A 22,180-nucleotide genomic window follows, 5' to 3' on the forward strand; every position below is an offset into this window, starting at 1 on the left:
TGAATCACAAGTATATAATTACTTTGATAATATAAAAGATATATTACCAGATCGCACTTTCAGCTCCCACCATACGATGAAGCAAATGCATTAAAGAAATGAGGCAGCTAATTCTCGACTACAAAGACCCACTTCCAAAGAAGTGGTATAAGGTGTGTCAATTAAAATATAATTTTTGCTTAAACTATAGGCACTGGAAGCCTAAAGCACTGTTAAGTAAGGATGAATCTACCTACAACAACCACTGTATTTTATGTCACTGATTTCTAGATATGAGCCCATTCAGATATTTTATGTACAATACTGCTACCACATAGTATTTAATAGAAATGACACATGAATGTATTCTACTGTAATCTTAAAATTAAGATTGTCAAAGAGTTTTAGCCAGTTGCTACTCCCAAATTTAATACTAATGCAACAGGTCTATGGGAACTTGTATATCATGCACACCTAACGCATAATATTTCATTTAATGATAAACTCATTCAATGAAATTATTTTCATTAAATAATTATTTAATTAAATTCAAGTTCATTTAATGAAAATACCTCATTCCTGTCCTGCTCCCCCAACATCTGTCTGCAGGAGTTTAGTCATCAAACACATGCATTATTTTTCTTTAACTGTCTATATACATAATGGGTTTTTATATATGTGTATCTATATATGTATGTATAAATATTTACACACTTATGTATATATATGCATAATACATGTATATATACATAATAACAGTTAAGATCTTAAGAAAACTTTTCTTTCTTATGTAGGATTCCTCACCTCTAGCTCAAGACGAGACCGTAGGTTGATTAGAGTACTCCAGTTTTTGACTTCTCCAAGAAAGGAGGACTTGGCTAAAAGCATTGGTACAGTTCGGTGCCCAACCCCAGCTTCAAGTGTTAAAAAAACAGATTCTATACTCATTTTCAGTGACTCTCCTGTGGGAACCAGTTCAGCAGTTGGATTCGTATCTTCATTCTCATTTGACTCTTCAAGAAACCACATTTTTAGGTTTTTTATATCCTTCTTATTCCACAAGTCCGGAGGAATTTGACTAATCTCCTCTTCTGTTGTTTCTGCAGTTTGATAAAGGGCTGATGTAATAGTAATTACTGTGTTTATGATTATTGGTGAAACCTACAAATAAGAAATTGGAATAATTGGAAATCAGAAGCTAGTAGAGGAAACTGGTACTCTCAGACACAAAATTGTAATTAATATGTTAATCTACAACCATTTTCTGTTCTCTACAGGACTCCACATTTGAAAACTCATTCCTGTCTACAAACTACAGTTCAACCTATTCAGATTTTCAGCCCCTGCTTTCTTCCAGATGGGAGTTTTCTGAACTGCCCAACATCTGAACACTTGAAAAATGTATCTCTGTACATCAGGCCATTATATAAAACACAGTTTCCAAAACCAAAAGCATTGACACACAATTGTTCATTTTAATTTGTTTTGTTTTCACATGCTAAATAGGTAGGCGACCTGAGGAAGAACAGAAACAATTCCCCGATTCAGTCATTCCTGATTTTAATTTTTTTAAGAAATATATCCCACAAGCAAAGCTTTCCGAGAAGGAAGTAGTAGAGAACACAATAAAGGTCTACCTACTTTTATTGTTAGAGATTTAATCATTAGATCAGCTGTCTGTGGATTAGTACCTGACTGTTTCATTTCAAAGAAGAAATCACAAGGCTGTAAAACCTATACAAAAGAGTAAAAACACATTAGAGAAAAACACTTCAAAAAATCATGTACTCTCAAACACTACACATCAAAAGTACCAAAAGAAAAAGTTACCATTATTTAGTTCTTCAAAATTAAGAATAATCTGAACACTGTAATGTGTTCAAACAAAGAAAAAAAAGTATCAGAAGCATCACCTCAGCCATTTTCAATCATGAAAGATTCAAATATCAACTGCAGTAAAGGGCATTACACTTCTCTAACTCCATTCTTTAGGTAAAGTCTACAGATGTTTTAAAATAACACTGCATCATCATACCTGTGACTTTCGAGGAAACAACACAGCAACAACAGTTTACGGTTTCTCTGAATAAAAATATCACTTTTTGAATCACCATCACTCAGTTCCACCTTTATTTTACAATCAGTCTTTGCATACATACTCTCACTTGCCAAGGTCTACCAAAACTAAATCTGAAGTACACTATAGACAAAATCATAGAATGGTTTATGTTGGAAAAGACTAGAAAGATCACCTAGTTACAACCCCCCTGCCATGGGCAGGGACACCTTCCACTTGACCAGATTATTCAAAACCCCATCCAACCTGGCCTTGAACACTTCCAGGGATGGGGCATTGTCTCACCACCCTCATGGTAAATAATTTTTCCTAATATCTGATCTCAATCTACCCTCTTTCACCTTCAAGTCATTACCCCTTGTCCTATCACTACATACCCTCAGATGTAGTTAAGACTCTACTGCACAGACAGAATAATTTGCTCTTATGAGAATATTAAGTCCTCAAAAAACAGTAATTTTAAAACATACTAATTTTACCATCTTTCTCGATATCTCTGCCCATATTGGAATCAGATACTGAAGGTGTAGACAACTCTGCATCAGTTTTACCACACTTTTCCAAGTGAACATGATCTAACAGAATTTTTTGTCCGTGCTATTATTTTATCCTCTGCTGCTCAAATTGGGTTTTTTTCCTTCACATCTGTGCCACATTCACGTGCTGCAGAAATAGAAGTCAAGCAACTCCTTTTTAGAGGAGTAAACTGAGCTGCTATGAAAGTATCTCATAAGGAGATAAGTGGAAGTCCCAATCCTTTCTGCTTACAGATTTAGTCTTTCCTACGTAGCTCCATAAAGCAAGCGGGCATTAACACAGAGCTGAAAAAATTCATCTGTGGTCTGTGGACACAGGTAACAGTTGGATATTTTGTCAAACTGAACTTTTTCACTGATGTAACAATATTGTTGCAGAGTTAACTGAGGAATATAATCTGCTGTAGAGGTAAAAAAGCTGTAAGAAGCTCCAGGAGTCAATGCATTCCCACCTGGCCAGTAATTTGCAAGTCTGATTCTGTTGCCAAAATATAAACAACCAGTTCCAATATAATGGATCTATGGACCTTAACAAGAAGGAATTTATGAACAGCATACCATAAGTGATCTATTTCACAATACATACTTCCCATTATGTCTATGACCCTTTGTCACGCATTTATGTAGCTATTTGATCCAAAGTTTCAGACTGCAAGTATTCTAAATTTACCCCATTGTGTTTGAAATAGTGTACACATAAAAATCTATTTGACTTACACAGGACATAGAGATTAACAGTTTACTTCTCTGAGCTCTCAATAGTAGCTTGTCATACAAAGCAAACCTCAATGCCACAAATCAAGATGATGCTTTTGGCATACAGACAAAACAGCATGAAATCAACAAATGGCAGCCACAAAATTTTACTCATATGTTCATAATATACATTCTAATGATGAAAGCTTCAGAAATAATTTGCATTCTAATAGCGTAAGTTACAGACCACCTTTTCAATACAAACTGGATGTTTGCAGACTCACCGTAGTAATGTTCCCTTTCCTTTTTTCTGGAAGAAATGGGCATGCTTTCATTTGTATCTCTTTAACAGCAGCTGTCATGCTATACCTTTCAGGGCTATTTTTAATGAAGACCTCACACTGTGTTGTAACCACCAATGCAGGGGCATCACTTCTTGTTAAATCAGCCACAAACACAATCTCTGGATTTTTAACAACAATGTTCATTTCCACTGCAGATACAGGCTGCACAGGTGCTTCAAAAATAAAAATTAAGTTAGATAATTAGTTCAAAGATTAAATTGTCACCATTTAGATCTCTTGTAATTTAAAGAGAAGTTTTAAATATTTAGAGGCAAGATCTAGCACAGCTGGAGTCAGAAAACCTGTAGATCCCTGCAACTGACTTATTTCTAGGATCTTCACTGGAAATACAGGGCCATTTAGATACCACAAAAGATTCCACAAAGCTTCTTTGTCAAAACAAAAAGGACAACAGTATCATCACTGCTATTACCTCTGACACTAGCAAATGTATCACCTTCACTAAGCATCTACATCAGCCAGCTATGACAGGGTCTTATGAAAATGCCAGACACATTTTCTCCTCTCTGGTGCAGCAAAACACACATTGTTCTGTAGGACAATAATGCAGCATTTAATAGTGTTTGATGTAACCATTTGCAGTACCAATACACTTTTATGTAAGACTCCCTAATTTGTTTAGGTTTTGATCTAATTAATAATCACAGCAGGCCTAGCTGAGATAGACACATTTAAGATCTTCAGCAAAATTTACAGGAAAACAAACACAAAGGACTTGCTCTGCAGACCTCATGTGAACTACCTGAGGCCTGGAAACACAGCCATTTTCTGCTCTGATGCTCTAATCGACTGATTTCTGATGTCAGGTATAGGGATCCTGCACTAAAAAGGCCAAATCGGACACTCAAGCTAAAAGCCTGTTTCCTGATGTAGGGAAAAATGTGCATCAGTAGACAAGTGGTATGACAGCATTTCTAGGCAGCACTATCTGGCAGGCTGAATTCATATTTAAGCATAATATAATATGCTACCTCATTCTCAGGAAGGATCAAAATGACAGCAGTAATCATCACTATAAGTTTTGTTGAGACTGCAGAGAGCCAAACAAACCTAGAGACTGCCAGCTGTAATTGTCCTTTCCCATTTTATTTTAGACATATGTTTTTACGTATTTCCTGTGTCTGGTAAGACAAAGCTTCATTTGGAAGTAAAGACCAAGGGACATGAACCGATTTCCATGATCCAAAGAAAGAAACGTCATTGGTTAAAAGACACCATTCTATACACACAAACACAGGAAATAGCATAAAAGGATAATTTTTTTAATAGTATTATAACACCAAAATTAAATGGTTATTTAAATACATTTTTTTATATATTTCCAGGGTGTACCTTGCTCCTTTGAAGGTAATGACTGTTTGAAATTTCTCTGTGCAGCAGCACTTTCTGCATTAGCCTTTAGGAATATATCTGCAACAGTAAGTAGGAACTCCATGCTTGCGCAAAGATATATCTCTTGAACAATCACATCAAGAACAGTGCCATCTCTCCCCTGCTTATAGCTGATATCTACCATAACTTTCTTTTCAAATCCATGCTTCATTTCCACCATCCTGAAAAACCATTAAGGTGGCATTTAATAAGACAATAAAAAGCCAGCCACAGATACTGAAAAAACACTCAAGATTCTCACTCCAGCTACAATCCATTAACAAGAAAGCATTTTTAAAGTAACACCAAAAGTTTTAAAACATGACCAATAAAAACATTAACATAAATTCTACAAAACTTCAAAACTAACTGGACTCTCATACACTGGCAACTGAAGGTATTCAACATTTTAACAAGTCTAACCATCACAATTCCTTATTTATGTATCAAAAGTCTTACTATACTGAAATTGGTTACTCTTCATTAAAAAAACAACTTAGTCTTTACTTATCAAGTGGCTTATTAAAGCTGAAAGTGAAATTTGTTTCTACATGTATATTAAATTAGTATTTAAAGTTTGTTTCATTTCATGTTTAAAGGTTGTTTCTAACATTGTATGTGTCTCAAAATGTGGAACAGACAGCAAGAAAGACACAGAAGTCTACAATAACATGTAAAGAACAATCTACACTGAAACAATTGCAGTTTTAACAGAATACTAAAATAGAAACATTTGGAACTCTTTGTCAGACTCCAACAAACAGAAAATTATGTCAAAATACAGACCTTGGTGTTGCCTTCTGGATTGACTGTCTTTTATCATCTAATGTACAATTTGCCAGCTTGACTGATGCATTCATTGAACCATCTGATAACATTTTGACAGCAGCTGACATCAAAACTAACTTGAACTCTGCAAGCTTCAAAAGTTCATCTCTCTGATCCAAATTTGTCATCTATTTAAATAAAATGAGAATACGTTTGTACATTTGCTTACATGTAATGGAAATAATACATGGGTGTGATCACAGCTTTAGGTGAGATTTCTAATAATAATGTATTAAATAAACCCACTAGAAATTCAGAAGACAACAAAAATCAGCAAGACAGAAAACTGAAAAAAACAAAGGTTTACCCCTGCTTGCTAAAGCAGGTTTATATTAGTGAAGGAGACAATATTTAAAAGAAAGTGTGTCATACACAAATTTGGTTTGTTTGCTGTCTAAAAATAAATAGTATATGCAAAGACACCAAATAAGAAATTAAATTCTGTTATGACTATGTAGTGTTTAGCCAGATACTGGAAAATTGCTCAAAATCTAAAATAACAGACTATAAGTTTACAATAAAGTATTACCAAACTTTCAGTCAGTAATTTGCTGACAAGTTTTGTAAATTTAACTCAAGAAGAATAAAAATGCATTCATACTGTAATACAAATTTATTATCTCACTCCACAATTTTATTTATATATGTGTGCGTGTCCACACAGGTCTGCGTTTAACTAAAGAATAGTTTGTATCCCTCTGCATTTTTTTTCTTTCCAAACTGTATTTTGAACTAAGGTAAATTTTCAACAAGTTTTTAGTCAGATCACAGAAGATGCCACTTATGTGCCACCACTGGTTCATTTCTTTCCTGTAATATCTGTCATGTGATTTAATTAAAATAGCTGTTTATCATGTCCATCATGTCTGTTACTATTTCTAGTGTTTGTCAGAAATCACTTTCTCTGCTCATAAATTAAGCTATTCCTGTTCAGAATTTTCAGAACTCGTAGACAACCTTAAAACTGTTTCTTTCTCTGAGTAAACAAATTATATTTACCTGTTTTGAATTCGGACTATACAATACTAAAGTCAGAGAGTCGAATCTGAAATCCAGTTTTAGTGTTGTTTTTATTTTCATAGGTGAATGCAATTCTACCACAGCTGATGTCACCACAGTTACACCTTTCAGAAACCAGAAAAAAAGAAAATTACTGGACTGCAAATAAGGAAAAAAACAAGCGAAAGCAAAAACTAACATCCTCACTAATGACTACAAAACAACACCACCTTCCCTTTTCCTTCACTTGTAAATCCATCCACACTTCGAATATGTTTCTCTCTCTGTATTTGCTTTTGGCAAAATCACAATGTTTGAGAAAATAAAATACTAACTTATACATTCTACATGCAATTTTTACCATCTTAAAGACATAAATGTACAAATTCCTTTAACGTTGTATGGTACCGTGTGCAAGAATGTTACCAAGAATACAAGTTTATTTTCAACCTTGCCACATTTTTGATGTTTTTTCACATTTCATAGAAGAGTTCAACAAAATATTCTGTTCTTCACCTTACTTGCTTCTTCTAGTGTGTGCTCAACAGCTTACAGACAATGATGCCTACTGAACATGAACTGCTAGGAACGCCATCACTATGACAAGACAAATAGATCTTGAACTGAACAGCAACAGAACAAGCCTACAAAGGAAAGAGTAACATAGCAACTTTCTAAACTGGTGATGTTACCAAATCCAACAGACTTGTAGGTGCTTACTGCATTATTGCCTTACAGTAAAGCACATCATGCTACACAACTGACTACAATGGCCCAGTTGCTCTTTATTTGTATCATTATTCTTGCTGGGTATAGCTCAAACCACAATGTTAAATAGAGGCATACTGCTTAAACCAACTGAATGTGGCATCCTTTCATAAAGGCAATTCCAACAGAAACTAGAAGTTGACAGTAATAACTAAAAATGCCAGGCCACATGTAATATTAGAAAATTAGTAATATTACCTGCAGACTGCTGTGAAGTACTATGCATATCACTACAATGGCTAGTCGTATCTTTTGGTTCTGGTACAGACACTGATGCATCAGAGCTTCCACCTATGTTTTCATTTAATGTCCTCAGTATTGTGGTAACATCTTCCTGACTGAGAATTAGCTTTAATAATAAATAAAAATAAATAAATAAAAAGATTGTTACTAAACTCAGAACAACTTAGTTCATGAAACTTTTGGTAACTAGAATCTAAGTTTACAAATAAACAGATAATCCAAATTAATCCTATCTGAATCTCTGTTTAAGAGACTAAAGAACCAAGTAAAGTGTTTTTCTCAAATCCACACAACCCCTTACAATAATTTCTAGAAATCAGAAGTTGTTTGCATGTTTTGGTTTCATCCACAAACTTTCTTTACCAAGCCACAACTTAGAAACTGCATGTTAGAAGTTACGAACTTACAGTTTGGCTTGTAGTTGCACAAAATTATTATCTGCATTTAGTCACAAGATACTTAGTATTTCAAAATTCAGAAAACTGGTCTTCCTCAGCCAACTGACAAGCTTGATTTATATTTTTTTTAAATGAGCATGTGCATTAACTCATACTCAGGCTTGTCACGGGCACGAATTCAAAAAGTGATTGCACTGCTAATGAACAGACCAATAACTCCCAACTTCTTCCAATCGTTCTTTCAAACGTATTGACAGGTAAAGGAAGGCTGTAGCAGCATACCCATTTCTAACTAGCAATAGTAATATACAGTACAAAACCTGCCTGCAGTATCACAGATGAAATACAGAACTTAGATAAGAACAAAAAGGGATTCACTTCCTTTTTCCCTACAAAACAACAAAATCTTCTCTTCCTATATGTCTTGAAATCAAACCATACCTAAGGTATTGGCAGTGTCTAGCAACATATAGCAAACTAGTTGAGGACAGGAAGCAAAATTTATTGCATTTCTTTGAAACTAAAGGTGGTAAGGGTTTAGCAACACAACTACTCATTTTCAGCTCAGTTGTTGATCTTACCACTACTCAGTCCAAAGCCAATGTCCCAGAATTTCCTTAAGGGCCACAAGTGATCAAAGTCCTTATGTTTACACTGGATCCCCAAAATACTCAGAGTTTTATGGACAGAAATTTTAACAGCTACTTTCAGAAATGAGTGCTTACATTCATAGGCTTGAGTCGGCCAGATATTTCAATATCAGGAACTTCATTATACCATGCAGCAGCTAAATTTCGTTCAACAGCTACTTCCAGATTGAGTGGCTGCAGCAACTGTACTTCAGTTTGCAATGAACCCTTCTCATAGCATGATCTGTGAACAGAAACAAAATACTCCTAGCTTGACATACTTCACTTGCACATTACTATCCTTCCCTCATCTTTTTGAACAGTACTTTAAAACAGTCCTCATACTACTAGTATTTCTAATTAAAGCCTTCACAAACTAGACATTTCTTCTTGAAAAGGCAGAGACACATCAGGTGCATACCAAGCATGCAACATACTAACTTCTTGTAAGTTAGGACCTCTTACCTGCTCTTTACTGGAGAGCAATCTCTTCTTTCTTCAGTATTCTTCAACTGTGTTTGAAATTACCTTCCTTTCCCCCTCCCAATACCCTACACCAAAGCCCATTTTCGAACACTTTACTGCTGACTTGATCCCTTTCCCACTACATATAGCTTGAAATCCCTGTCAAAATAGCCCTCTACAAATGGGTATAACCTGTCCCAAAGTAGTGAATAATGTTTAAGTCTACTATTTTACACAAAGTTCTCTAAACAAACATTTGCATCTATTTAAAGACTTATAGATTGCTATTTCCCCTAAACCATGTATTTTAATTGCTTTTACAAAATTTTTATTAATTCACTGTTTTATTTCAAGGTAACAGTGTATTCATCAACGACCAACCATTAATTATTTTGATAACAATTTCTTAAAGCTCTCCAACTGAAGTATCCCAAAAGGATTATATGAATTAAAAAAAAACCTTGACACTACATTACCTGTATAACTTTAGTTCACTCAATTTCACTGTCATAGAGTCAACAACAGGCGGGAGATTATACCGTGTTTTTGTTTTAGCAATAAAGAATTGGTTCTTCACCGTGATTAGCCCAAGATCAGCCACCAGAACATTCGCAGACATTGCTGACTGTGGAACTATCACAACAGGTGCTTTAATATTGATATCTAGTGCCAAACGCGAACTACGCTCCGCTAGCTCTTTTACACCTGTTGCTGCTTTCTCTGCCGCTTGAACAGTTGCCTCAGTAAGAGCTTCCTTGGCGGCTTGGAAGTTATTTATAAAAGCCTAGGAAAAGAATACCGATGTTGGGAATGTCATTAAGAATAACACTACTTCAAAAACACTAAGAATCCTAACTTTTTTAAATAGTAAACCGTCATCAAGGTATTATTTTTGCTACACACTTTTTCTTAGTCCTTTAATAGGATAATCTCCTCCAAAAAATATGATAAAGTATGCATTATATATAAACATACATACTAAGTATTTGGCAAATCAGATAACAGCTGTGACCTTGTAACGCGGCTTGTATGATTTATGTTTTATTTACTCATATGGTGAGCAAAAAGATAGATTTACTTAGCAGAATTTATGAAAAAGCCATTAATTACCATGGCTTATTACTTGTATTTCAGCATAATAAACAAGTAACAGTTTCTGTATCTACAAGCTCCCACAAGTCTTTTAAAGAAAAACTGCTAAAAATAATAGCAAATATTGTTGCTTAGCCGCCCACTCAACAAACACATGGAGAAGAAAAGAAAATAGCTGGACCGCCAGTATCCCAGTGAAGTTTTTACAACAATATGTAAGAGCTGTTACATAAATGGTCACAACCCCACATGGGATGCTTTACCCTTTCACAGTTCTGACAACGTTATCTGAATGCTAAGAAACAGTATCTGGAAAATTTAACTTACCAAAATAGAAGAAACAAACTTATTGACAAAAACTACTTGAATACACCCAACAGTTAGGTAAATACGATTGTCAACAACATCCATATTCGTATACGCAATGCCATCTGTAGCATTCACATATGATATCATTCTGAAGTTGAAGACTTCTTTTCCTGTGATGTAAAGAGCCTTAGGAAGAAAAAACAAAAGAACATCTCTACTGTAAAAACTTGTGCTGCAGAAAATTAATTCCAAAATGAGATGTAGTACCTCACACTTGTAAGACATTTTCACTTCAAATAGCTCTAACAATAGATAAAACAAATCCTTGAAACAGCTGGAAGTATTCAGATGGAATCTCAGCTTGAATAATTCTGTTCATTAAAGTCAACAAAGTAAGGTGCGTAACGAGCAGCAGGTCATCACAATTGCACAAAGTTGATGTCAAACTAACAATCACTGGTTGTGGAGGTGACATCAGTCTGCCTATTGAGAATAACAGTCCCAGAAAATAAATAAAACATTATTAAAAAAAAACCAAAACCCCCAGTTAAAAAGTAGAGCCCACAAAGTAAGTTTGATTTAGTCTATTCCATTCAGAAATTCAAATGCATACCTTTTTATACAATGCCATCTCATCAGAATCCACAATAATAATGTTCTTCAATTTTGCAGTCACTTCTGTTGCTGCTTTCTTCATGATCACTTGGCTATCCAGACCTTAAAAATAATAAAGGCATACAGAATCTAGAGACTGTTCTGATTATGTTTTGTGCCTTTGTGATTAAAGTTCTGTTCCTACCTTCAATGTGAATTTCAGCTATTCTGTGTTTTTTCTCTCTGATAAAGATACGTAAACCAGATAAATCAGCACAGATATTGAGATCGATAACATCTTCGTATTTGGATTTTTTTGATGCTGTGGGAAATACAAAACAATAAACCTTATGTTCTAAGGAGAAGATTTAATGTTGTAGCACCCCTTCCCCAAAGTCTAGTTTGTATCAAGGCTGCACTGGCAAAATGCACTGCACTCATAATAGAAGTACAACACGAAGGAATTGTATACACAGGATTGTCTACACACAAGTCCTCATGTGCTTCACTAACCGTGGTAATCAACATCAGTATTTCATTAAGTGCAAGAAATACATTAATATACATCTACACAGCACAATTCAAAATTAAGAGATACGTTATTCAGGACTAAGCAGTTTACCTCAAGTAGTGGTAATATTATAGCTACATTAATACACAACTCTGTCTGGTCTGTTGGTTAGTTATCTGCAATTAATGGTCTTGGTTTTACTAAAAAGTCATCTGCCATATGTAATCTCCACAACCTGTATTTTCTAAACCTAAATTTTGAAATATGAAAATGCCATTAATACAACTAGACACTAAAGAGAAGGGACAATGGGAATCCTTCAAAATGAGTATAGGCAACCTTACAACCTACAAAAGGTACAAAAGGACAAATATAGTGCCTTCCAGAACAGAGGCATCTAAATATTTAGTCATTATTTTCTTTTTCCATAACTGAATAAAAATGTAAGTATTTCACTCCACATTAAGAGAAATAATCTCTATTCATTTTGAGTAGACGTGACTGATGCCACACAACACTATCTGCAGGTAATGTTAAATACAACAGATAAGGGACTCAAACAAAAACTTGCTCTACTTTTTTCTGAAAGTTAAATATGAAGTAACATTAATGCCACTTCAAACGACAAAGGGAAATATCATATATTGTATGCGGGGACTTTGAGTCCTAAGTGGTAAACTCTTAGAGGTAATCTATAAACAAAGCTCAAAGCAGAAAAATTAAAGGTAATAAACATTCAACCCACTTTTTTCCTCAGCCTAGCTTTTCACGTGAGATATTACCTGTAAGTATTGTGTTTGAGTATGTTAAGGCTTCTCAACCTGCACAATCAAGCTCTAGTTCCATAAATACACCAGCTTCAGTCATATGATTTTATTTCATGTTGCTAACAAAAGAGAAGCCACAGTAAATTAACCAATAACTACCCTCATTCAAAGTTTAGTTTGCACAGTTGTACAGGAGTAGGGGAGAAGGAGGGAGAAGAATCACCTATGAAAGCTTTTCAGCTGTGTAAAGCCTAAATTGTCGCATGTTAACACATAACAAACTACTGCAACCCTCTGCCTCCAAAAATTCTATGGTACCAAACACTTCAATGTTTGCCTGCACAGCAAAAAGGTTCGAAGATAAAGAAGTGCTGAATCTTCTACCTCCAGCTCTCAGTAAGCCACAGAACAGAATTAAGTTCACAAACTATCACAGGTACATAAATAGTACTTCTTCTAGTGTCCAAACATGTTCCTGTGTAACTGAAATCAAACAACCATCATGAATGAGAACAATCTCACACAGAAAAAAAATAACTTAAGAAATACAGTTAAATGGAAGAATCTTTTTTTTTTTACATAGCAATTATTCCACCTTTTACTTCTCAGTTCCATTATGCAACTGAGACCTACAAAACACCTTCAAAGAAAGAGCTAAGGAACTAAAACTTCTTAATCTGATGGAAAAATAAAAAATCATCAGCTGAAAGACAATGGCTGTGTGACATATTAACGCTCTTCCCACATCTTATCCCAGCTATCTCTCATCATTCCTAATACAAATATTTTCCTTCATTTTCCTCCATCTCTTCCCCCAAAACAGAACCTACAAACCTTTTTTTGCCAAACAGCAGTATGTTTGTAAAGGCAGCACAAATTAACATTCTGAAAAAAATCTCACCAATGTTGCAAATGTGATACATGGGGTTTAGAGATACCAAACCAGTACTGCAGTTTAACTTGAAATGCTTTTAAGAACTAACATCAGTGAATGCATGCAGCCTCAGAAAGATCTCATCAGTGTAACAGCAGGTTGACTAGGTCGGTCATATGACAGAACTCAGTACCAAAATCAGTAATGCAAAGCGAATATTACAATACTTGAACTAGAATCATCTTAAGAATTATCCTCTGCTGTACTCTTTGTGTGTGTTCTGGTTTTTGTTTTAATAACTAGCTGGACCCTCATTGTTTTACAATTAACATCAAGCAATAACTGCAAAGGTCTCAGAGAAGTCCTCTATGGAAGAAACAAACAATCACTGGCGTAATGTTGAGCATTTAATAGAAGCACTCATTTCAAAGCAGCTCCCAGACACAAGATCAAAAAACAGAAGTGATCTGTTTGGTCTTGCACAGCATTTTCAACAAACCAGACCTGCCAAAATCTGTCAGAGAATGACAAAACTACATGGCAAGCAAGTTATCCACAAGAGACTGACGTCCTCAAATAGTACAGAAATCCAGAGTTTCGATTCATGCCAGAGGGGTGGGGTGGGAAAGAAACCAAAAAGATAGCTGAGGCGGGAGGGAGGGAGGGGGAAGGGTGGTGGGGTGTGTGTGTGCATATACTCCGTGCCTTGAATACATAGCAAAGGTATGTCTTGACCAATATATCAGAAAACTGCACATGGAGAAATGAGATTAGCCTTATTAGAGCAGAGTAATTCCCTCAGACCAACACTGGATAACTGGCTAGCCGGCACTCCTTTCAGTATGCAACAGTGGCAATGCTTCTTCAGACCAAGGAAAGCTAGGAATTCTAAATTTATACATCTAAAGCAGATACCTACAGAGTACCAGGTACCTTTGGTAAACATGAGGAAGCTCATCAGATTTCTCTCAAACTGCAGGAATTCTTATTCTACTTATATGTTCCTAAAAACACAGTAATTGTTATTAATGAATGCTCTTAACAGCTTTTTATAAGGAAAGATTGAAAATGCTCAAGCCACCTTCCACCATGCAAGAACTTATTTAATTACACTTCAAGCGAAATGCAAATTCCTGTGCCAGTTAATAAACTCAAATCAGCAATTCCAACATATTATTCCTACAAAATTGGTGCCAAACAGAATTTAGCCATTTAGCAAATCAGTGGATCACTAGTAACCGAAACTATCCTAAAACTTATGAAATGCAATAGGGTGTATTTTGTACTAACATCTACAGCCAATATCTGCACAATCAACAATTGCTAAACAAGTACTACCTGCAGGTTGCAAACTTAAACCAGGAGAAATATTTTTATGATGGAAAGAAAGGTAACATACAAAGCCATTTCACCAAAGAGTTGGAGAAAAAGAGTAATTATGCTATTATTTGGAAAGCACAAAAATGTCTGGAACACATTTAATACACTTACCACAGAAAGTTTTCATCTTCATGCTGAATTTTCCAACACAAATGTTATTTATTTCCTTGCTTTTTATAAAAACCCTTTCCTCATCAACGCTTAAGGCAAAACCACTTTTCTCATTATATGGGAGAACACCGTCAGCAACAATCACTGCCAGTAAGCTACTATTCAGCACAGATTATCATAACCAAGTGAGTCTGAACACAGATCTTCAAAAAACAAGCTTTGTATTTTGACCTCAGGAAATGTCAACAGCTGCAGCCTCTACCTTACCTCATTAATTATACAGTTATTCCTCCCTATACACTTCCAGCCAGCAAGTCTACCCTTGCTACTGCATACTGCTCTGATTGCTAACATTCTTATTACAATATACCCTGAACAAAATTTCTCATTTCAGAAGTCATTGATAGGCTTAAAAAATAGAAAATAGATTCCAGAGAGAAGAATTAAAAGAGTAAAAAAAAAATCTAAAACTTACTTAATTTCTTAAGAACATCCTTCTTCTCCTCTACTTTTTCATGGACAAGTTCTTCTGCAACTTTAGTTTCTTGTTTAGGTAGAAGATTATTCAGATAGTTCATAGCATTCAGCAAAGCTTCAGTATGCAAATGAACATCTAGAGATGAAAAGTTCACCTAAAGGAACAAATTATGTTTATCTAATTTGCCTCTCTTCCCACAATGAGAAAATGATGTTAAAAAAGATATCATACCTTTATTTTCTGTAGAACATTCTGATAGGCAGTTTTCAGTTCCGGTCCATTAATATCAGCCTATTCCACCAGAATGTGCATGCAAAACAAACAAACAGATCAGGAGAAGCTTGCAAATTTCATTAGAAAGAATGTATTTTTAAAACCACTACAACTTCAGATGTGCAAGTTAATCTGTTTAGGGAGCAGAAACACTTTTGCACATGACACTCAACATGTTAAGAAATGAACAGGCAAGGAGAAATACTCAACAATTGCTCAATAATACTGCACTGATTATGACTGGCTTACAATTCAAAAGCAACGTGCTTCTCACCTTTATGTACTCCAGAGTTAGAAGATCATCTTCTACATTATCCAAAGTAGTAATTATGTAAACTGGCTTGTCATTATCATCTTTTAAAAAAAAAAATCCAGAAGAATAAAATAATTACTTTTTTTAAAGAAAATAAATTTACAAGTTTTCTACAACTCTTTTAGTCATCTACAGACTACAAACTAGGCTACTAGCTGTCATTACTATTTAATCAGAAAGCCTCTCCTGCAGACTTAAAACAGATTTCTCTACTAAAAATTATCGGCACTAGAACATTTTTTTACCAAAGCATTAGTAAGACAACGAACTCTTGAATTACTTCGTCCCCTAAAACCGTCTAATATTTAATTTAGGAAGCAAATCTTCCTCAGTTGACAAAAGAAAGCCCTAAAGGCTTTCTGAAGACAAATTCACAATGTTATTTGTGATTTATTTTTTGATCAGACTATAAATACTTACCCATGTACTCTGGGCACAGCAGACAAACTTCACGAAGGAAAGCATTTGCAGTCATGTCAAATGTTCTTAATTTAAGTTCAGTGCCTAACCCTACAATATCAAGCTGCAGCACAGGTGTCTCAGTATTACCAGTAAGACGGCATAATTTAATTAAGACCTAAAAAAACCCAAACAAACACACACCAGAAAATAAACATAGGGAATTATCTTCTTTGTAAATATATAATCCTGTATAAAAACTTATTTTACCAGTTAATGTCTATTCATAGTTTATACAGCAAATACCCTGGAAAAAAAACCAGCAGTTCCCCAAGCAAAATTGCTAGAATACCGTTTGCTGCTATTTTAACAAAAACTTCAAACATGTACATATGTAATACCAAAGTACACTTACATGAACTAATTTATTTTTAAGAACAACTCTGTAAAGGTTTTGGTAATGGTTCAACCCAGTGAAAACTAGGTTTGCAGTCAGCATGAAGGGTTTAGTGCTTTCAATGGAATCTTTGAACTCTCCTGGTAAAAGTCAGATTCCCAAGCTGAATATTCCAAGCAAGATGATTTCCTACTTTTTCACCTATGTATGACAAAGATGTTCACTAAATAGCTAGCTGAGCTGTATCTGTCTTTCACAACTAAAGCAAAACAAAGATATGTACTCTTCCTTTTCACATAATGGTCTTTAAAATATCAAAAATCAAAAACTATACCCAGCAAGCAATTTTAAACTATAAAGCCAACAAACAGAGAGAAGGTGATTCTTACTAGATTCACAATTGTGGGTTTTTTCTTATAGACTGCAAGGTAAGTTTCCATTAGAGAATAATGCAAAATACAGCATCTATCTTTAGACTAGTAGTCATTTTTTAAAGTCTTGTCACACAAAAACCAGTACGTTTCAGCTTTATTTGTTCATATTTGTTCCATAAGGTGCAGTATATAAGAAGATCCGTTGCAAGCTAGATATAATATGCTGAAGCTATTCTGTAACCCCTACCCTAAAACAGAATTTGTCAAGTTAACTGAATTTGTATCATTTATGTGTAAAGTTATACAGTGAGTAGCAGCAATAACACTTGTCACAGTCAATATGGTCTAATGCTAAAGGTAATAATAGCAGTAAGAGGACATGTCTTTTACTAGACCAACCAATGCAGTTAGAAACAGTGTCATGTATTTAGTAAAACACTCTTTCCCTCCCCCCTGTTCTGAAACAGCAAGAGTAACACACAAAACCTCATAGTGAACAAGTTATAGATTTAGGTGTAAGGCTAACAGTCTGGGAAAATCTGGAGCAGAAAAACAGGGTACAAGAGGAAACATTAATGAAGTTTTTCCAGTGACCACAGCAGTACGTGGAAAAAAGTTGTCAAATGCTATGTCTTAAGACACAACAACTACATAACTTGTTCTTTGAGTGATTCTTATGTAAAGGAAATACAGTGATAAATTAAGCTGGGAAATAAAGTGGATAAATCAGAGCGTTTCAGTGACAACAAGGATGCAGAAGCACAACTGTGACTTGAAAAAAACTGTACAGAACAGTTCCAGCAAGAAACAGGGATCAATACTCCTGCAGACATGGATTCATGAGCACAATAAAAGGAAAGGTTACAGTTCAGATGTGCTTCAGAGAAATAAAAATAAAGTAAATTTACCTCAGCTACTTCAAACCTCAGCTGGAATTCTGTCATATTTTTCAGTGATTCTTGTTTAGATAGCTTTTTTCGCCTTGTACTGCTAGCTCGCTTGAGGGAACCAGATGGGGCTTCAAAAAATGGCACGTCTTCCACAGGACTGCTTAGAGCATCATAAAATTCTTCTTCTGATTCTAAGGATTAGTTCACAACAATATTACATACACATTTTAGACAGCCAATATTTTTTGCAGTACTAGGACCTAGAATTTTTAGCCTTAATCTATAAGAACTTAAATGTGCAAGTATGGAAAGATTACCTAGCTGATAACTAGCAACCAACAATGTCTGTTCCTATAATTACCTCTGCTCCTACCTCCACAACTTTTTATCACACCTACAGCTCCTGCCACCACATCATCATACATCATTTCTCATCAACTAAGTCCATCAGCATTCTCTCACTATTGGCTGTGAAAAAGACAGTACAAACTGTGGCTCATCTTGCATTCAGTGTGAACTCATAGCTTAATAACCAACTCTTCTGCTGGACTGAACGTTGATGACCGTACAGATGCCTTTGCCTTACTATCAGCAACACTACTGTGGATCTCTCCCTGTTAAGGATCTCCCATTTCAGGAGAGACACCTAAGGACTATCAAGCTTTTAAACCACCTGACATTACTACAGAAGCATGACAAAGACAAACTAATTGCACCATCTTACACAGCTCTTTTCCATCACCTAAAAACCATAAACAGTGAAGTTAAAGGTAACGTATCTTTCTTCTGACAAAACTGAAGTGATATAAAGAGGTATTTTCTAAGGCTTAAAAGCACCTTTGAGCCTGGGGGATGAAAACAGAGAAATAACATGAATCCATTAAAATGATTACACAGCTGTATGTATAGTATAAATTAAAAACCAGACTTGATTCAATCTAAAGTCTAGTTAGTACTCTCTCAAATTCATTGTTGCCACTGTTCACTCTCACCTCACCCTAATGTTTGAGAACTGAAAGACACATTCTCTCTACCTTGGGGCACTTAAAGGAACTAATACAAAAAATAGATGAAAATGCACAAATATGTATTTCTATACATAGTGCAGACACACTGAATTTAAAGTGATAGAGTACATGTAAAAATTAAGTTCACTAATAATTTTGCTAGTGTTTACAAACCACATATATCATTAACTTGCGAGAGAAGAGGTACTGCTCTCTATTTCTCCAGTTTAATGTTTTGGCATGACAAAGGTGACTGACACTGAAATAACACCTATATAGTTGATTATTTTTCAAACGTTAACTACTAGATGGAATGTTACAATCTAGCTAAGCTGTCTGAACAGCAAGGCAATATTAAACATGACTAGCTTCTTCACAGACATTCTTCTCTTTGATCCTGCAGAAGTTGAAATAATATTTATTTATAACAACACAGTAGTTTCTAGCAGTCATTATTTCAGTATTTTGTTAATTTAAATAAATCCAGCTAAGCAGAGGAGAAATCCTTTACAGTAGAAAAAATATCCAAAACCATCAGAGGACTAAGTACATACTGAAGCAAAAGATGACATACATACTACTTCAGATGTTCTGAATAGAGGTTTGTAGAAACATATGCAAAGACATCCTACCAAATAAACATTTTACTGCTTTGCCTTCAGAAAGGGAAGGGCAAGAACAAGCATACAGAATTCTACTGCTGTGAGAAAAGACACAAATATTTTGTACGAAGTGAATTGTAATAAGTTGTGCAGAACATAACACTACTCAACCTGCAGGAACTTGAAACAAAGCCAAAAATGGTGACTTACTCCAAAGGAACCAAATTCAACAAACTCAGAAACTTGACTTGATCTGTTTATCAAATCAGACTTCAAAATAGATCGTATTACCTGACTCAGCAAACGAATGAAGATCCAACACAGGAAACACACCTTGTGATAAATGTGGTGCTGACAGTACAGGGGATACTGCAGCCTGAAACAGGAGATAACAAATTTTTTTACAAGAATTCACTGGTCATGCATGCTATTGCAAGCCCATGTGCTCCACGAAGTTTTACGACTTAAGGAAACTGGTATTATTTTAAATACAAATCATTGCATTTCAACACTTGCATTACTAAAATTAAAAGCATGGAGAGACATGAGGCCTAAATCAGGTAGAAACAGCAGGTACTACACATTCATTTAGCTACAGAGAAAATACATTAGGAAACACTGCGCAGCCATTCAAACATCCAACTTCACAGATGAAAAGATGGCCAGAAAAAGCACATCATATGAAAACTCAGGGAAGACAAAACCTAGTCCCTCATAGGGCTGCAGTATGGCAACTTCACAGAAGAGTAAAAGTTGAACTGTTCTTTATAAAAATCACATGATACTAGTGACAGGTGGGGAAAAGGAAAAAAGACATCAGAGAAGACATAAGAGCACACAGAATTCTTCCTAAATTTCACAGAATCACAGAATCATTGTTGGAATCATAAGCTGGAGAAGACTTTTAACAGCATCAAGTCCAATTGTTATTCTAACGCTACCAAGCCTAACGCTTAAACCATGCCTGTAAGCACCACATCTACGGATTTTTTAAATACTTCCAGGAAACGTGACTCAACCACTTCCCTGGGCAGCCTGTACCAATGCTTCACCACCCTTTCAGTGATGGAAATTTTTCCTGATTTCCAATCTAAGCCTCCCCTGGCACAATTTGTGGCCATCTTCTCTTGTCCTATTGCTTTTTACTTGAGGGGTGGGGTGGGGAAGAGATGAACATCCACCTGGCTACAGCCTCCTTTCAGGTACCTGTAGAGAGCAGTAAGGTACCCCCCTTGAGTCTCCTCCTCTCCAGACTGAACAGCCCCCGTTCCCTCAGCCGCTCCCCGTCAGACTTGTGCTCCAGACCCTGCACCAGCCTCGCTGCCCGCTCTGGCCACGCTGCAGCACCTCAGCGTCCCTCTTGCAGCGAGGGGCCCAAACCTGAACACAGCGTTCGAGGTGCGGCCTCACCAGTGCCCAGGACAGGGGGACCATCGCTGCCCTGGCCCTGCTGGCCACACTGTGTCTGGTACCAGCCAGGGTGCTGCTGGCCGCCTTGGCCACCTGGGCACACTGCTGGCTCACGCTCAGCCGGCTGTGGACCAGCACCCCCAGGCCCTTTCCCACCAGGCCCTTTCCAGCCACTCTGCCCCAGCCTGTAGCGCTGTGTGGGGCTGCTGTGACCCAAGGGCAGGACCCGGCACTGAGCCCTGTTGAAAACCAGATGCTAGCAGTGTCTTCATTTGTGAGATGAGGTTATGCACAACCCAGAGACGTAACTGAAAATTCATAAAATGTCACTGCTTTGCCACTACAGCAGATAAAAGGAAAAGAATCCTCATTCCATGTGGTATCACATATGACAGAATTAAATTCTCCTAGTGGAGGTAACCAAATGGTTTATTCACTAAAGCCAGATTTCCCATCAAGCCTTAGAAAGTAGTCCCAGTGGTCTGAGTTTGTACAGAACTATCGCTTTCATGTTCCATGTGCATATTTAGTATACATGTGCCTTGCACAGAGTACTAAAGGAAGGAGAGAGATGTGCATTGTCTGTATGTCTTTCTTCTTGAATGTCTTTGGCTCTGGACTTGTGCAAACAGTAGTTCTCCCTACCCACCCCGATATTGCTACTTTAAAAGCCCAGCCTCAGACAATCATTCAGAAATCTAAGCATTATTCCAGCAAAGAAACATGCACCTCTGAACATGGCTTCCAAGGCTCGATTTATCTCACTCTCCACATTTCAATAGTCTCTTTTCTGCCTCCAGCCACATAATTCAACCTTACTGAATATATCCATGTCTATGACTAGTAGATACAAGTCTCTAAGAGTCTTTTAACAGTGAAAGTGTCTCATACATAACACTTTCACATTCTAAGACTACAATGAGAAGAAACTGTGAGAATTTACTTCACAGTACCAAATCACAAGAAGCAAAGTCTTCCACACTGAAGTGGCCAGCCTTCTTCTACAGAAGCACAAGAAAGTACAGAGTGCAAAAACCTAGAAGGA

At 36.1% G+C, this 22,180-nt stretch overlaps 1 protein-coding gene across 5 annotated transcripts in view; it reads right to left on the reverse strand.

Annotated features, from left to right (window-relative positions):
* Nucleotides 1-22,180, reverse strand: part of VPS13A (vacuolar protein sorting 13 homolog A) — a 112,589-nt gene that overhangs the window by 49,743 nt on the left and 40,666 nt on the right. For all 5 annotated transcript variants that reach the window (XM_037372931.1, XM_037372930.1, XM_037372934.1 and 2 more), the window contains exons 24-41: nucleotides 20,017-20,101; nucleotides 18,135-18,307; nucleotides 16,477-16,633; nucleotides 16,018-16,097; nucleotides 15,702-15,761; nucleotides 15,468-15,624; nucleotides 11,555-11,671; nucleotides 11,369-11,472; nucleotides 10,774-10,941; nucleotides 9,831-10,138; nucleotides 8,986-9,133; nucleotides 7,818-7,968; nucleotides 6,852-6,976; nucleotides 5,811-5,980; nucleotides 4,986-5,206; nucleotides 3,573-3,805; nucleotides 1,621-1,713; nucleotides 784-1,140 (exon numbers count right to left, since the gene is read on the reverse strand). In XM_037372931.1, coding sequence (XP_037228828.1) covers nucleotides 784-1,140; nucleotides 1,621-1,713; nucleotides 3,573-3,805; nucleotides 4,986-5,206; nucleotides 5,811-5,980; nucleotides 6,852-6,976; nucleotides 7,818-7,968; nucleotides 8,986-9,133; nucleotides 9,831-10,138; nucleotides 10,774-10,941; nucleotides 11,369-11,472; nucleotides 11,555-11,671; nucleotides 15,468-15,624; nucleotides 15,702-15,761; nucleotides 16,018-16,097; nucleotides 16,477-16,633; nucleotides 18,135-18,307; nucleotides 20,017-20,101 — 2,907 coding nt within the window. The remainder of the gene's footprint in view (nucleotides 1-783; nucleotides 1,141-1,620; nucleotides 1,714-3,572; nucleotides 3,806-4,985; nucleotides 5,207-5,810; nucleotides 5,981-6,851; nucleotides 6,977-7,817; nucleotides 7,969-8,985; nucleotides 9,134-9,830; nucleotides 10,139-10,773; nucleotides 10,942-11,368; nucleotides 11,473-11,554; nucleotides 11,672-15,467; nucleotides 15,625-15,701; nucleotides 15,762-16,017; nucleotides 16,098-16,476; nucleotides 16,634-18,134; nucleotides 18,308-20,016; nucleotides 20,102-22,180) is intronic.

Source organism: Falco rusticolus, chromosome Z (assembly GCF_015220075.1).
Source record: "Falco rusticolus isolate bFalRus1 chromosome Z, bFalRus1.pri, whole genome shotgun sequence".
NCBI classification, from domain to species: domain Eukaryota; kingdom Metazoa; phylum Chordata; class Aves; order Falconiformes; family Falconidae; genus Falco; species Falco rusticolus.